The 17330-nt window shown below is 33.1% G+C and overlaps 3 protein-coding genes and 2 long non-coding RNA genes across 5 annotated transcripts; 1 reads left to right on the top strand and 4 right to left on the bottom strand.

The window, feature by feature from the left end:
- Positions 1–31: 31 nt before the first annotated feature.
- On the bottom strand, positions 32–2921 carry LOC124452296 (AT-rich interactive domain-containing protein 1A-like). Its single transcript, XM_047002875.1, has 4 exons — positions 2810–2921; positions 1077–1406; positions 836–964; positions 32–368 (listed from the first exon to the last, which is right to left on the bottom strand). The coding sequence occupies exons 2-4, from the start codon at positions 1404–1406 to the stop codon at positions 213–215; spliced, it is 615 nt and encodes a 204-aa protein (XP_046858831.1). The 5' UTR covers positions 2810–2921; the 3' UTR covers positions 32–212.
- Positions 2922–3793: 872 nt separating this feature from the next.
- Positions 3794–5705, bottom strand: LOC124450256 (proline-rich transmembrane protein 1-like). Its single transcript, XM_047000887.1, has 4 exons — positions 5521–5705; positions 4843–5013; positions 4630–4752; positions 3794–4350 (listed from the first exon to the last, which is right to left on the bottom strand). The coding sequence occupies exons 2-4, from the start codon at positions 5011–5013 to the stop codon at positions 4204–4206; spliced, it is 441 nt and encodes a 146-aa protein (XP_046856843.1). The 5' UTR covers positions 5521–5705; the 3' UTR covers positions 3794–4203.
- LOC124450262 lies at positions 5107–9376 on the top strand. The gene is made up of 3 exons (XR_006949922.1): positions 5107–5302; positions 8933–9037; positions 9269–9376. It is a non-coding gene; the product is annotated as an uncharacterized LOC124450262 (long non-coding RNA).
- A 5035-nt stretch (positions 9377–14411) lies between these two features.
- Positions 14412–15435, bottom strand: LOC124452295 (trafficking regulator of GLUT4 1-like). Its single transcript, XM_047002874.1, has 2 exons — positions 15292–15435; positions 14412–15016 (listed from the first exon to the last, which is right to left on the bottom strand). The coding sequence occupies exons 1-2, from the start codon at positions 15400–15402 to the stop codon at positions 14885–14887; spliced, it is 243 nt and encodes an 80-aa protein (XP_046858830.1). The 5' UTR covers positions 15403–15435; the 3' UTR covers positions 14412–14884.
- A 188-nt stretch (positions 15436–15623) lies between these two features.
- Positions 15624–16439, bottom strand: LOC124450260. The gene is made up of 2 exons (XR_006949920.1): positions 16218–16439; positions 15624–15711 (listed from the first exon to the last, which is right to left on the bottom strand). It is a non-coding gene; the product is annotated as an uncharacterized LOC124450260 (long non-coding RNA).
- Positions 16440–17330: the final 891 nt, after the last annotated feature.

Raw genomic sequence — 17330 nt, 5'->3', positions numbered from 1 at the left:
GCAGTTACTCGGGATATAAACTTTCACCAAGTCAAAAAGTATTTTCATGACAATCATGAAACAGTTTAATCGTTATTTAATAAAAATGAGTATATGTATGCTGAAGTACAATTAAACGTGAACAACTTAAATCATTAGATGAAACTATAGGTAGATATATATGTGTGTTGTAACTGTGCCCTTTGTATCATAGCTGTGCTCATTGAAAACCTTTAGGTGTTTGAGGATGATACGACGGCTACTTCTACAACTATGACAACGATGTAGATGATTATTCCACACACGATGGCTATACTACTAAGATTCCTTGCAGTATGAGCGGAGGTTACAGCACCTGCGTAGTCACCAGCAGCGAATCGGTTCCTTGCCTAAAGAAGAGAGAGGATTCGCTTTCCTGTGATTTATAATTTGATGTAGAAATCCTTTATGATGTGTACGATTTGTGCTAAAGTAAAAATGATTGAAAAGTAAAGATGAAAATGATATGTGCTAATTATCCAGGATTTTAACCGAAGAGAGGTGCGTGATTTGAAGATGTCACGGGGCAATATCATTTTCGTTAAAGAGCTGTCGTTATCAAGAAGGGTGCTCCCACTGCCCTCCCTCATCTGGATACGCCTCTACTGTTACACCTCACCCGGTATGACAGATTCTGAAATGTTAAACTACTCGCAAATGTTCATTCATGTTACATTAAGCATTATATTATATTAAGCAACGAAATTTTAAGGATTTACTGATGGACGAATTTGGAAATTATTTAAGGATTAGATATTAAAGCTTGCTATCGCAAGGTGGATTATTAACTGTCTACAATTAATTTAGAATCACTTACTTCGAGCGACTTGATAATAGCTACAAGTCCGATTGGCCAACAAAAACATAAAAAGGCAACGATGGACAATATCATGTGATCATTGACAACTGGAATCGTTGTTGCCACCACCGTAGGCTGAGGTTGGTTCTAAAAATATTTCATTAAAATTTCTCATGCATAGTACAGTAATATTTTAAATAGAAGTTTTCACATTGTTCATATATTCTTAGAAATGTAGAGTATTTTGTATTTTTCCTACATACGAGCATGACAACTGTCGTGCTGTTGTTGCTTTGTTGCATTCCTGGTGGGGGTGGAGGTGGGTAACCTTGAGAGGGTAACCTTGAGGTGAGAAGTTCTTTTCTGGGGGATAACCCGCTGGTTGTGGTGGTGAGTATGCAGGTTGTTGTTGTTGAGGTGGGTAACCAGGTTGTTGTTGTTGAGGTGGGTAACCAGGTTGTTGTTGTTGAGGCGGGTAACCAGGTTGTTGTTGTTGAGGTGGGTAACCAGGTTGTGCAACGTTCGGAGGAGATCCGTGAATGTATGCAGGATTTTGTGTTTCAATTGTGTATGGTGGAGGGTTTTCCATCTTTAAAAGAAATGAAAATTTAAAATGAATAAGACGCTATCAGGCGTACTCTCCGTCTACTAGAAAACGATGTCAGTTTATATTTGCGTATTAGAATAGTTGCCAAGTATCGCAGCGAAATTCACCACAATACAATCTCACATTTGGCAATATTTTATGAAAATCATCTTTCATTTTACGTTTCGTTAGTGACGTGAAATCTCACGACATGACAGACAAAAACATTTTCGTGGCGAAAATGAAAAAAAATCATCCTTTGTCTGACTTTAATCAACGAAGTGAAAGTCATTATTGTTATTTATAGAGCGATTATTGGTTGAGAGGTAAAATGTGTCGGCATTTGTTTGCTGAAATTGGATGTACTATAAAACCTTGCTACTTTTGTTCACGTTCGTCGTTGTTTGCTTTTGAAATTGTATAAAGATGATGCTGATGTTGATGTTGATGTATATCACTCGCAAGAAGTTTTATAACATTCTTATATATTCTTTGTTTTGAGGCATTTAAAGAGCTTTATCTTTTCTAGTACCTTCTAGATGTTGCTTGAAATTACTGAGTGGTTTTTAATCAATATGTACATATATATATACTGGCAGTGGCAAAATAATAATGATTTAAAGGGGAAGCTTATCAGAAAAATGCTGTTATGAAGGAGTGCTTGTGTTACATACAAAAATCCTAATCATACAAATAAGACAATTATTGTTATACAGCAATATGAAGTCTAAAATTAAAGTATCGTTTCTCTTTGAATGTCAACAAGGAAGTGACTTCCTTAACATGATACATTTGTAAGAAATTAAAAACAACTTCTCCCGAACAAATACAGCTTTTCTTTGCTTATTCATCAACAACATTGCCTTAAAAATAATCTTTCAAAGAGATCTGGCCCAATCCAACTGCACACTTAAACGCAAATAGGCTTTAACCTTATGAATATAAAAGCGAGTTTTAAGTGGTTTTTGCTGAGCTTATCGATGGTATTTAGAAAAATACAAAACCTTTTTCAAAACATTTTATTTTATCAAACATTGACGAGAATCATTTTCTAAATATGTTCTTTTGGCTGAAGTCACTGAAGCATATAATTCTCCCGTCTTGATTACGTCGGAAAAAGTTTTCAACGTTCAACCTTTTAGATAGGCATTAACTCCGACTACACATGTTATAAAATGAACTGTTTAGTTCAAAAATATATAACTTAACGATAAAAGTTTTCAACTTTGAAGGTAGCTGTTAAATTTTACCATCAATAGTTTACACGTAAGTCTTTTACTTCAAACAAAGCAGAAACGTTCATTTCGAGGAATTTTTCGACGTGTCACCAGAGAAAAGGGATATTCGAACGTTTTGTAAATTAATTGGTTAAAATCAGTAAAAAGTTATTATATTAATACACTTACCTTGCTTTAAATGTTTGATTTTCTGAAGTTGATGGTCTGGGTAAATTGCTTTCGTTTTAAGTCTGCCTGGCGTGAATTTTATACAACTATTGAAAGCAAAACTTAAATATGCATTTATTTTGAATATTCATAATGCTATCTTAGAAGGCTGTTAAGCATTAAATAATTCCATCACTCTTTTGAATTTGATCGCTGTGTGTGTGGGTAAATTTACTTCAAATAATAATTTTGTTCGCTTTTATTGAGATACTAGGCGAAACTAGCGATCTTATATCATACAATCAATGATCATTTTACCAGACTAAGGGTGCGAAAGTGTACGAATACATCAAAAGTACTTAAGTACTTTAATTTTCAATAAAGCATCACATTATTAGTTTGTATATGAAACGTTGCGAACAATTGGTTATAAAGTTACGTGTTTCCATTCATTTGCTTTCTTTTCACTGGCTACATCTAGCTGACTTTGCCTCTCGCATACAACATTAGCTATCACTATGTATGACTTTGCCTCTCGCATACAACATTAGCTATCACTATGTATGACTTTGCCTCTCGCATACAACATTAGCTATCACTATGTATGACTTTGCCTCTCGCATACAACATTAGCTATCACTATGTATGACTTTGCCTCGCATACAACATTAGCTATCACTATGTATGACTTTGCTCTCGCATACAATAGCTATCACTATGTATGACTTTGTCTCTCATACAACATTAGCTATCACTATGTATGACTTTGCCTCTCGCATACAACAATAGCTATCACTATGTATGACTTTGCCTCTCGCATACAACAATAGCTATCACTATGTATGACTTTGCCTCTCATACAACATTAGCTATCACTATGTATGACTTTGCCTCTCGCATACAACATTAGCTATCACTATGTATGACTTTGCCTCTCGCATACAACATTAGCTATCACTATGTATGACTTTGCCTCTCGCATACAACAATAGCTATCACTATGTATGACGTGGACAAAAATCTGCATATTTATAAAGAGTTTATTTATTTACATAAATTAGAAAAATACATAAACATCAATAGATCGTGATTGCTTTCCCTTGGTATCCTTTCATGAAAAGACTGTTCATGAAAAGGCATTAGCTATATGTTGAAATTTATCACTATGTATGACTTGACAACGATCTCCATTAGAAGTCTGTTCACGACCTTCATATAGATATATATTGTATTATATAAATGTATCATTGTGCAAAAATTTGTGTTATAAGTAATATTACAATATGCATGTCGTACTAAATTACTCGCGATATACTATACTTCATGTATGTGTTGTATTGTAATTACATAATACCTTAACTGTGCCTCTGATCGTTCTAATAGTTGGAGCTGACATGTGTTTGATTTAATTTGAGTTAGCCGTAAGTTGTTACAAAATATATCAAAAGAATAATCGGAGGAATCATTATGCCAAGAAACATAGCCACCCAGGATGCCCTTTTTGCTACATTTGCCATTTCTCTAGCACTTTCATAGTCACCTCTACGAGCGAGTTTTCTTGCCTAAAGAAAATACAGAGAAAGTTTACAATGGAAAAATTAGCCATGCAAACGAGTAATTCTTATTTAAATTTTATATTGCTTTAATATATTATATGTAGTGATGTCATTAAAATCCAGAAACTACAAATTCACGCATAGCATTTTTTCACACTCAGCATTTTGGTTGCATGTTCAATTCACACGTAGTATTTTACAAGTATAAACTCAAAATCAAGTTATCATGAAAGGAAGTCAACTTTACCATTTTAACCCACAACACGCAATGATGTACGTTTTTACCTTGTTTGAATTTGTTATGGCACAGAGGCCAAGTGGCCAGAAACAGCACAGGCATGCAAAAATCGATAAACCCATGTAATCTTGAAATGGTTCGTCAACAACGATTACTCTTTGATCTGGATTCTACAAGTATATTTAATGCATTAAACTAAATTTAGCTTCATAAAATCATAATATATAGTTGTTACTAGGGATTGAATTTTTCTTACTTACTGGTACAACAACGGTTGTAGAGTTGTTACCCGGTGGTGGTATAATTGACACAGGTTGAGGAGCTGGTTGTATTTGCTCTAGAGGGTAACCGAGCTGAGATTGATGAATAGATTGATCAGGTGAGTATTCAGGATTCTGTTTTCCAAAGGTGTATGGTGGAGCTTGTTCCATCTTGTGTAAAAATTCGCAGGAAAAAGATTTAACTACAATGACAGTGTTTTGGTCTGGGGCTAGGAAACTTCAGCCTCTACAACCAACAATGGATATTGCTTTTGTATTTATGTTAGCAAGTAATTTTTAGATTATGAACAAAGTTCTCCGCTGAGGTTGATGTTTTACTAATTTTAGAGATAATCATGAAGAGAAAGCAAAATGTATCTGTGTTTAATAAGAGGCAACGCAGTGGAAAGTTTCTCGTTCATCGACAATGAAGAAGTTTTGATGGTATGCTGTATACAAGGTATGTATTATGTTTTTGCATCATTTGGTTGATATAATAAATAGATTGCTGAGATATTTTATGATCAGTCTCGTACGTCATGTAAGTATGGGCGGCTGTTTTTGGTGAAGTTAGAGATACGTTCGCTCGTATATTTTCTTTATCATTAACCTATCTCCGTTCATATTCATTTACTGAAATTATTTGAAAATACGAAATTGATATCTATAGCTGCTTACCTTAAGTTCAAATGTTTTTTTGCGGCCGATAAACTTGTCTGATTTTCTCAGTGTTGTTGTTTCCTCACGCTTGACCTTAATCTGTCCTATACGTAGAAGCGTCTTGGTCTTAAATGTCAGATATCGTTCATGAAATGCTAATCACGCTTTCCTTTCATCACAAGTTTTTGTTGCTTAGCACGCAAAACTTTGTCTTTGGATAATTAAACGCTGAAGCGGAACTTTGGGTATTTTTTAATTGCTCAATGACTTCAAATAATAAACTTTGCAATCAAATCGAGTGCGTATACAGACCAACAATAGGAAGAATGTTTTGAAAATGACGGAAGTCTATACTTTTTGAGAGATGGTTTTACTCAATGTTGCTTGTGTTATCGATTTTCTTTGTCATTTTATTAGCTAGTATAGCTACTCAATACAGCAATTCAAAGCTTAAAGATTCACAGATTCTTTTTTATTACACAGCAAACAACTTCCCTGTTTGTAGAGTTATTTTTCCCTTTAAAAATTACCTAGAATTATATAAGAATGGCGCATTAATGTCAAGCTTCATCGTTAATTGCTTTCTGCTTTTCATCTGAAATAAGTTAAATAGAGATTTACTGTTTATTTGAGTCTTTATGTACGTGACGTCTCTGTTCTGGTTTGTCACATGTAACTAAAGGAACATCTTTTTATAAGTGAAAGGCAAATGTTTTGGAACAATAGCTTGATCTCCACAATAAACTGTTTTCGGTTTATATTTTCCTCGAATTTCTTCGACTTGTTAAAGCAAGAAAAACTGATAGCAAAACATGAAGGACAACGTCCATTGAAATGCAACTTTAAATGCCATATCAAGAAAGGATTTGACCAATATGAAAATTTTTGTAAAGATAAGTTGGAAATCAGACCAAGTTTTAATAACGCTAATAAAAGTTTTTTGCTGATAGGAGCTTTTTAATATCATGTTAAAAGTGTTAGAATTAAAGAAAAAATAACAAAGTACTCATAGTGGATTAGACGCAGAAATTCCGACGTTATTAATCAAATAAATTTAAAGTGAGAACGTTTGCTTGCGGTCATTTTTATATGAAACGTAATCACATTTTTTGCCTGCACGCTGATGTCTGATGCAAATCCGATTTGGAGAATTTTGGGTTTGATAATTCTTTAGAAACTCATAACCAGCAGCGTTTTGTAAAAGTATTTTGATTTTAAATTGAGTCTATACGAGTCTATATAGCTAGATCCGCCACTGTGTTTCAGCACTTAGTGGATTTTAAAAAAGAGCAAAAACAATGACATCTCAATCGCTCGTTTGTTTTTAAAATGCGCAATCGTAACAACGAATGTACAGTTAATCGCAAGACAAAACTTTCACTTAGTCAAAAAGTATTTTCATGATACTCGCGAAACGTAATTTCTAAAAAGCAGCAAGTTTAAATAACATTTAAGAAAAACGATGATTTCTTAAGCGCAAACATGCTTCGTCATTAAAATGCCATCTTTAGTACAGAATGATTAGTGTTAATTATTGAAAGAAATTAAAGGTAGATGTATATGTGCTGTAGCTGTGTCTTTTGTATCATAGCTGTGCTCATTAAATCTTTAGATGTTTAATGATGATACTCGTACACAACTGTAAAATATTTATAGTTTGGTGATGTATACAAGACCATAAACCATTAAATACTTCGATCACTCCTTTAAACGATCACTGTGTGGGGGTGTGCTTGGCTACATCATAACATTTATGATAATTTTTTTGCTTATAAACATGTAGCGAAATACGTCAGAACTTCTTAAACCATACAATCAGTGCTGTTTTCACCAGACTGATGGTTGACAAGTATACGAATACCACCAAGCGAAGAAACTTCGTACACATTTTAAAGTTTAGAAGAAATATGAAAACTACTAGCTATTTTACAAAGATTTGTTTTATTTCAAAAATTTCTCTAAGAAAACCTTTGTACTTCATGACTAAATTTTTCAATAAAACATCGCATAAATTTTTCGGTAGATTGGGATTTGTGAAATTTTGCTTTGTCACTATCTCATTTCTTGAATTTTTTTTTTCAGTTTGCTAAATACAGTTGTGTGTATTTGTTTGTATACGAAACGATGCGAATAATTGGTTATAAAGTTTCGTGTTTCCATTCATTTGCTTTCTTTTCACTGGCTACATCTAGCTGACTTAGCCTCTCGCATACAACAATAGCTATCACTATGTATGACTTGGACAAAAATCTTTATGTTTATAAAGAGTTTATTCATTTACATAAATTAGAAAAATACATAAACATCAATAGATCGTGATTGCTTTCCCTTGCTATCCTTTCATGAAAAGACTGTTCATGAAAAGACATTAGCTGTATGTTGAAATTTATCACTATGTATGACTTGACAACGATCTCCATGCTTATAAAGAATTCATCATTTACATAAATTAGAAAAATATAGAAATAATTAAATATCAATAGATCGTGTTCTCATGAGAAGTCTGTTTACGACCTTCATATAGATATATATTGTATTATATAAATGTATATTGCAAAAATTAATGTTATAATATTGCAATATAGTTACATGTCGTACTATATTAATTGCGTTATACAATACTTCATGTATGTGTTGTATTGTAATTACAAAATACATTGTATCTCTTTTTATCGTTATAATAGTTGTAATAGCTTACATATATTTGATTCAATTTGAGTTAGCCGAAGATGCTACAACTCTAAGGACGATCAAAGCAATTGTAAGAATGAGACCAAGAAGCATAGCTACCCAGGCTGTCTTTTTTGCTTTATTTGCCGCTTCTCTAGCACTTTCATAGTCACCTCCACGAGCGAGTTTTCTTGCCTAAAGAAAATACAGAGAATGTTTACGATGGAAAAATTAGCCATGAAAACGAGTATTTCTTGTTTAAAGTTTATGTTGCTTAAGTATATTATACGTAGTGATGTATCTGAAAATGGTCATTAAAATCCAGAAACTAAGAATTCACGCGTTATAGTATTCGCCCGTAGCATTTTGGTAGCATTTTCAATTCACACGTAGTATTTTACAAGTATAAACTGAAAATCAAGTTATCTTGAAAGGAAGTTACCTGTATTCTCTATTTAAGTTAACATGATTAAAATTATTATTCAACTTTAACATTTTAAACGCAGTAATACAATGATGATGTACGTTTTTACCTCGTTTGATTTTGCTATGGCACAGAGACCAACTGGCCAGAAACAGCACAGACATGCAAAAATCGATAAACCCATGTAATCTTGAAATGGTTCGTCAACAACCATTACACCTTGAACTGCATTCTACAAGTATATTGAATGCAGTAAACTAAATTTAGCTTCATAAAATCATAATATTTAGTTGTTACTAGAGATTGAATTTTTCTTACTTACTGGTACAACAACAGCTGTGGAGTTGTTACCCGGTGGTGGTATAATTGACACAGGTTGAGGAGCTGGTTGTATTTGCTGTAGAGGGTAACCGGGCTGAGATTGATGAATAGATTGATCAGGTACGTATTCAGGATTCTGTTTTCCAAAGGTGTATGGTGGAGCTTGTTCCATCTTGTGTAAAAATTCGCAGGAAAAAGATTTAACTAACTGCAATGACAGTGTTTTGTTTGGGGCTAGGAAACTTCAAACTCTACAACCAACAATGGATATAGCTTTTGTATTTATGTTAGCAAGAAATTTTAGATTATGAACAAAGTTCTCCGCTGAGGTTGATGGTTTACTAATTTTAGAGATAATCGTGAAGAGAAAGCAAAATGTATCTGTGTATAAAAAGACACAACGCAGTGGAAAGTTCTTCGTTCATCGACAATCAAGAAGCTTTGATGGTGTGCTGTATACAAGGTATGTATTATGTGTTTGCATGATTTGGTTGATATAATAAATAGATTGCTGAGATATTTTATGATCAGTCTCTTACGTCATGTATGTATGGGCGGCTGTTTTTGGTGAAGTATGAAGCGCGCTCCCAACCATTTAAAAAGTATTTGTCCTTATGTTATAAACATGTCCTTTCTTATTTGTACATAACTCATTCTCTAACATGTTGTAACAAAGTTAGAGATTCGTTCGCTCTTATATTTTCTTTATCATCAACCTAACTCCGTCCATATTCATTTACTGAAATTATTTGAAAGTAGATATCTATAGCTGCTTACCTTAAATTCAAATGTTTTATGCGGCCGATAAACTTGTCTGATTTTCTCAGTGTTGTTGTTTTCTCGCGCTTGACCTTAATCTGTTCTATACGTAGAAGCCTCTTGGTCTTAAATATCAGATATCGTTCATGAAATGCATATCACGCTAAAATTTGTCTTTGGATAATTAAACGCTGAAGCGGAACTTTGGGTATTTTTCAATTGCTCAATGACTTTAAATAATAAAATTTGCAGTCAAATCCAGTGCATATACAGACCAACAATAAGAAAAATGTTTTGAAAAAGATGGAAGAGTTTACTTTTTGAAAGATAGTTTTACTCTATGTTTCTTGTGTTAGCGATTTAGCTACTTGATAAATTTATTACTCAATACAACAATTCAAGGTTTAAACATTCACAAAGTCTTTGATTACACAGCGAACAAAAGCTTCATCGGTGCTAGAGTTATTTTGTCAGATTTTCCTGGAATTATATAAGAATGGCGTAATAATGCAAAGCTTCATCGTTAATTGCTTTTTGCTTTTCATCAGAAATAATTTAATTATAGATTTAATGTTTATTTGAATCTTCATGTACGTGACGTCACTGTTGTGGTTTGTCACATGTAACCATGGGAACATTTGTTTTTAGTAGAGAAAGGCAAATGTTTTGGAACAATAGCTTTATCTCAACAACGATCTGTTTTAGCTTTTTTCCTCGAATTTCTTCTACTTGTTTAAGGAAGAAAGACTAGTTTTAAACAGGGTGTTTTATTGAATTGTTCAAAGACTTTCAGAAGAAGATAAAAATTAAGAATACTCATACATGAAACACAATAAAGTTGTGTTGCTAAATAATCATTTGGAATGTCAGAACATAGAGAAATTGCTCAAATAAGTTTTTTGTTGTGAAGTATTTAATGTTTTCCGTTTGCCAAAATGATTTAACGCCTCGCTGAATCCCGGCTACCTGGCTCATGTAAACAGTAACCTCACTCTCATGGTTTTAGTTGTAAATAATATTGCTTTTTATTTTACATTCTTTTTTGTTAGCTTTTACGAAGAAACTTTAGAAGTTGTCGAAAATCCTACATCGGGCAATATAGCTACAAGTAAAAATTGCAATATATGTATGTGTTGTAATATGTCAAAAATTGAAATCATTATGCAAGTGCTGGAATTGGAGGAAAAAATAGCAAAGTGCTTCTATAGTAAATGGGATACAGAAATTCCATCGTATTTGACTAAATGTATTCGAAGTGTGAATGTTTGCTTGCGGACAATTTTGATAAAAACTTGATTAAATTATTTCCCCCAGGCTGCAGTCTGTTTCAGCGCTTAATGGATTTAAAAAAGATCAAAAACAATGACATTTCATTCGTTTAATCGACTATTTAATTCTAAGTTATAGGAAATAGGAAAATTTATGCGAAAATACAGTTAAACATGAACAACTTTAGACAATGAATGAAACTATAGTAATGTACTTAAAACTATAATAACGGTGTACATGAATGTTCCAAACATGATGGCGATAAAACTACGATTTCTTGCACTGCGAGCGGCGGTTACAGCACCTGCGTAGTCACCATTATCAAAACGGGCCTTTGCCTAAAGAAGAGAGAAAATTTACTTTATTTTGATTTATGCTAGGTGAAAATGATTGAAAAGTAAATATGAAAACAATTTGCGCTAATTATCCAGGATTTTAACTGAAGAGAGGTGCGTAATTTGAAGATGTCACGGGACAATATCATTTTCATTAAAGAGCTGTCGTTATCAAGAGGGGTGCTCCCACTGCACTCCCTCCTCTGGATCCCCACCTCTACTGTTACTAATTCTGAAATGTTAAACTGCTCACAAAATATGCACGCATTTAATATTAAGCATTCTATTATATTATGCAAGGAAATTTTACGGATTGACGAATTTGGAAATTATTAGATTTTAAAGGTGGCTATCGCAAGGTGGATTATTAACTGTTTACAATTAATTTAGAATCACTCACTTCGGATGACTTGAAGATGGCAAGAACTCCGAGTATCCAACAACATAATAAGGCAAACAACAATATTATGTGATCATCGACACCTGGAATTGGTGCAACCACCGTAGGCTGAGGTTGGTTCTAAAGATATTTCATTAAAATTTCTCATGTAGTACAGTAATATTTTAAATAGAAGTCTTCGCATTATTCATATAATCTTATAAAAGTAGGGTATTTTGTATTTTTCCCACATACGAGCACCTCAACTGTCGTGCTGCTGCTACTTTGCTGTTGCATTCCTGGTGGAGATGGAGGTGTGTGCCCAGGTTGTTGTTGTTGAAGTGGGTAACCAGGTAGTACGACGTTCGGAGGAGATTTGTGAATGTATGCAGGATTTTGTTTTTCAATCGTGTATAGTGGAGGGATGGGTTGATGGAGCATCTTTAAAAGAAATGAAAATTTAAAATAAATAAGACGCTATAAGGCGTTCTCACCGGCTCCAGAGAATAATGTTTGTTTATATTTACGTATTATAATACTGACTTAATATCACAGCGAAATTCACCACAATGTAATTTCACATTTGGTAATGTATTATGTTTATCATGTTCCACTTTACTTACGCGTGAAACGATTTTTATCTGTTGAAGAACAGACACGACTGAAAAAAAGCATTTTTGTGGCAAAAATGTTTCTTGATAAAAAATCATCTCTTGCCTGACTTTAAATAACAATAATGACTTTCACTTTCCTGATTAAAGTCTTGCCTGACTTTAATCAACAAAGTGAAAGTCATTATTGTTATTTATAGAGCAAGTATAGTTTAATAGGTAATATGTATAGCCCTTTGTTTGCTGAATTTGGATGTTCCATAAAACCTTACTGTTACTCTAGTTCACGGTTGTCGATTTTGGTCGTCGAGGTTTGCCATTGCATTAGGATGTGGATGTTGATTATGTTGATGTTAAGTTTTATAACATATCTTGTATATTCTTTGTATTGAGGCATTTAAAGATCTTTATCTTTTCAAGTACCTTGGAATTACAGTGTGGTTTTTAGTCAATGTTTATATAAGTATATAAATATATACACAGTGACTGAGGCACCATAATGGTAATGTAAAAGGGACGCTTATCAGAAAAATGCTGTTATCAAGGATTGCCTTGGGTTATATTCTTGACTTGCAATTCAGTCATTTTGGTTGTCTGATACAAAAGAATATTTAACAGTGTTATTGTTGGCACCAGCCGACGTGGGCGAACAACATTGTTTGGTAAATCTCAAGAGAATGGTTGCAAGTCTGGAATACAAAAACCATAATGATATAAAAAAAAATAATTATACTTATAGAACAATATGAAGTCTAAAATTAAAGTGTCGTTTCTCTTTGAATGTCAAAAAGGAAGTGACTTCCTTAACATGATTATGATACGTTTGTCAGTTGAACAACAGCTCCCGAATAAAAAGAGCTTTTCTTTGCTTATTCAGTCCTTACTTTGGGAAGAAACAGATCAAGATCTTTACGTCCAGTATTATAACAGTAACATTGTCTTGTCAAATAAACTTTCAAAGTGATCTGGCCCAATGCATACTTAAATGCAAATAGGCATTAACCTTTTGCATAATAAAGCGAGCTTTAAGTGGTTTTCTGCTTAGCTTAGAAGATAGCAATTTTGCAAGACCTTTTTCAAAACATTTTATGTTATCAACATTGACCAGAGTCGTTTTCTAAGTATGTTCTTTTGTCTTATAAGTCACTGAAGCATAGTTCTCCTGCCTAGATTAACAGTGTAAATTGACGATAAAGTCTTCTACGTTCAACTTCGTAAATAGGCATTACATCTGACTTTACACGTTAGAAAATAACCTGTTTAGTTCAACAATATATAAATTAGAGATAAAAGTTTTCAACTTTGAAGGTAGCTGTTTAATTTTACTGTCAATAGTTTACACGTAAGTCTTTTACTTCAAACAAATATGAAACGGTCATTTCGAAGAATTTTCGACGTGTTACCAGAGAAAAGGGGTACTCGAACGTTTTATAAATGAATTAGTTAAAATCAATAAAAAAAGTTTTATATCAATACACTTACCTTGCTTTAAATGATTGATTTTCTGCAGTTGATGGTCTGGGTTAATTGCTTTCGTTTTAATTCTGCCTGGCGTGAATTTTTTACAACTATTGAAAGCAAAACTTAAATATGCATTTATTTTGAATATTCATAATGTGTTTTCTCTTGAAGGCCGTTAACCATTAAATAATTCCATCACTCTTTTGAATTTGATCGCTGTGTGTAGGTGTGTAAGTCTGCTTCATATTGTTCGCTTTTATTGAGATACTAGGCGAAACTAGAACGTTAATTGGGTGTATATTCAGTTATTCCTTACTGATTTCTTTTGAAAGTTAATTTAATTTCAAAAGAAATCAGCAAGGCATAACTGAATATATGAAAACACCCCCCTCCCCCCACCCCAATTAACGTAATCGTTTCGCCCTGGATATACCAAACATTCAGTGATCATTTTACCAAAATAATGGCGGTAAAGTGTACGAATACAACTAACACATGTATCAGCGAGGTAATTTCATGTATTTTAAAGTTTAGAAGAAATATGAAAACCTTTAGCTAATTTATAAAATTTTATTTTATTTTAAAATTTTCTATATTAAAACCTTACAAAAGTACTAAAAATTTTCAATAAAACGTCACATATTTTGTGTATTTGTTTGTATATGAAATGTTGCGAATAATTGGTTATAAAGTTTCGTGTTTCCATTCATTTGCTTTCTTTTCACTGGCTACATCTAGCTGACTTTTCCTTTCGCATACAACAATAGCTATATGTTAAAGTTTATCACTATGTATGACTTCACAACGATCTCCATCCTTATAAAGAATTTTTTCATTTACATAAATTAGAAAAATATATAAATAATTAAATATCAATAGATCGTGTTGCTTTCCCTTACATCCTTTCATGAAAAGACTGTTCACGACCTTTATATAGATACATGTATATACATTGTATTTTATAAATGTATATTGCAAAAATTAACGTTATAATATTACAGTATAGTTACATGTCGTACTAAATTACTCGCGATTTACTACACTTCATGTATGTGATGTATTGGAATTAAATAATACCTTAACTGTACCTCTTTGATCGTTCTAATAGTTGTAGCTGACATGTGTTTGATTTATTATGAGTTACCCGTAAATCCTACAAACGCATGACGATCAAAATAATTGCAAAAATGACTCCGAAAAGCATAGCCACCCAGGCTGTCAATTTTGCTGTTTTTGCCGCTACTCTAGCTCTTTCATAGTCACCTCTATCAGCGAGCGTCCTTGCCTAAAGAAAATACAGAGAAAGTTTACATTGGAAGAAATTATAGCGATGCAAACGAGTATTTCTTATTTAAATTTTAAAATGCTTTAGTATATTATATGTAGTGATGTATCAAAAAATGGTCATTAAAATACAGAAACTATGAATTCGCACGTAGCATTTACACGTAGCATTTTTTTACACTGAGCATTTCGGTAGCATTTTCAATTCACACGTAGTATTTTACAAGTATAAACTCCAAATCAAGTTATCTTGAAAGGAAGTTAATTCAACTTTACCATTTTAACCCATAACGCAATCATGTACGTTTTTACCTCTTTTGATTTTGCTATGGCACAGAGGCCAACTGGCCAGAAACAGCATAGACATGCAAAAATCGATAAACACATGTAATCTTGAAATGGTTCGTCAACATCGATTACTCTTTGATCTGGATTCTACAAGTATATTGAATGCAGTAAACTAAATTTAGCTTCATAAAATCATAATAGTTAGTTGCTGCTAGAGATTGAATTTTTCTTACTTACTGGTACAACAACTGTCGTAGAGTTGTTACCCGGTGGTGGTATAATTGACACAGGTTGAGGAGCTGGTTGTATTTGCTGTAGAGGGTAACCAGGCTGAGATTGATGAATAGATTGATCTGATGTGTATTCAGGATTCTGTTTTCCAAAGGTGTATGGTGGAGCCTGTTCCATCTTGTATAAAAATTCGTAGAAAAAGATTTAACTACACTTACAGTGTTTTGGTCTGGGGTTAGGAAACTTCAACCTCTACAACCAACAATGGATATTGCTTTTGTAATTATGTTAGCAAGAAATTTTTAGATTATGAACAAAGTTCTCCGCTGAGGTTGATGTTTTACTAATTTTAGAGATAATCATGAAGAGAAAGCAAAATGTATCTGTGTTTAATAAGAGGCAACGCAGTGGAAAGTTTCTCGTTCATCGACAATGAAGAAGTTTTGATGGTATGCTGTATACAAGGTATGTATTATGTTTTTGCATGATTTGGTTAATATAATAAATAGATTGCTGAGATATTTTATGATCAGCCTCGTACGTCATGTAAGTATGGGCGGCTGTTTTTGGTGAAGTTAGAGATACGTTCGCTCTTATATTTTCTTTATCATTAACCTATCTCCGTTCATATGCATTTACTGAAATTATTTGAAAATACGAAATAGATATCTATAGCTGCTTACCTTAAATTCAAATGTTTTTTTGCGGCCGATAAACTTGTCTGATTTTCTCAGTGTTGTTGTTTTCTCGCGCTTGACCTTAATCTGTCCTATACGTAGAAGCGTCTTGGTCTTAAATGTCAGATATCGTTCATGAAATGCTAATCACGCTTTCCTGACATCACAAGTGTTTGTTGCGAAGCACGCTAAACTTTGTCTTTGGATAATTAAACGCTGAAGCGGAACTTTGGGTATTTTTTAATTGCTCAATGACTTCAAATAATAAACTTTGCAATCAAATCGAGTGCGTATACAGACCAACAATAGGAAGAATGTTTTGAAAATGACGGAAGTCTATACTTTTTGAGAGATGGTTTTACTCAATGTTGCTTGTGTTATCGATTTTCTTTGTCATTTTATTAGCTAGTATAGCTACTCAATACAGCAATTCAAGGCTTAAAGATTCACAGATTCTTTTTTATTACACAGCAAACAACTTCCCTGTTTGTAGAGTAATTTTTCCCTTTAAGAATTACCTAGAATTATATAAGAATGGCGCATTAATGTGAAGCTTCATCGTTAATTGCTTTCTGCTTTTCATCTGAAATAAGTTAAATAGAGATTTAATGTTTATTTGAGTCTTTATGTACGTGACGTCTCTGTTCTGGTTTGTCCCATGTAACTAGAGGAACATCTTTTTATAAGTGAAAGGCAAATGTTTTGGAACAATAGCTTGATCTCCACAATAAACTGTTTTCGCTTTATATTTTCCTCGAATTTCTTCGACTTGTTAAAGCAAGAAAAACTGATAGCAAAACATGAAGTTCTGTTGAGTTGTTCAAAGACTTTCAGAAGAAGATACAAATTAAGAAACAATAAAGTTGTTTTGCTAAATAATCATCTTGATGTGGTTTACCCACGCTCTTAGTTCATGTTCAGAAGTTGGCAAAGATCCTTATGTCTGTTGTCAAAAAGTCTGGAACGAATTACTTTTGTGACGTCATGTAAGACACTCGTCAGCACAAAATATATATACCAACTATCTTTGATGATGTATGAATTTAGCTAGACCCAGGCTTCATGCCACGACGGACAACGTCCATTGAAATGCAACTTTAAATGGCCATATCAAGAAAG

This window comes from Xenia sp. Carnegie-2017, unplaced genomic scaffold, assembly GCF_021976095.1.
Source record: "Xenia sp. Carnegie-2017 unplaced genomic scaffold, XeniaSp_v1 HiC_scaffold_24, whole genome shotgun sequence".
Lineage (NCBI taxonomy): Eukaryota > Metazoa > Cnidaria > Anthozoa > Malacalcyonacea > Xeniidae > Xenia > Xenia sp. Carnegie-2017.
Note: the sequence above shows the minus strand (reverse complement) of the source record. Positions and strands in the feature narration are given on the sequence as shown.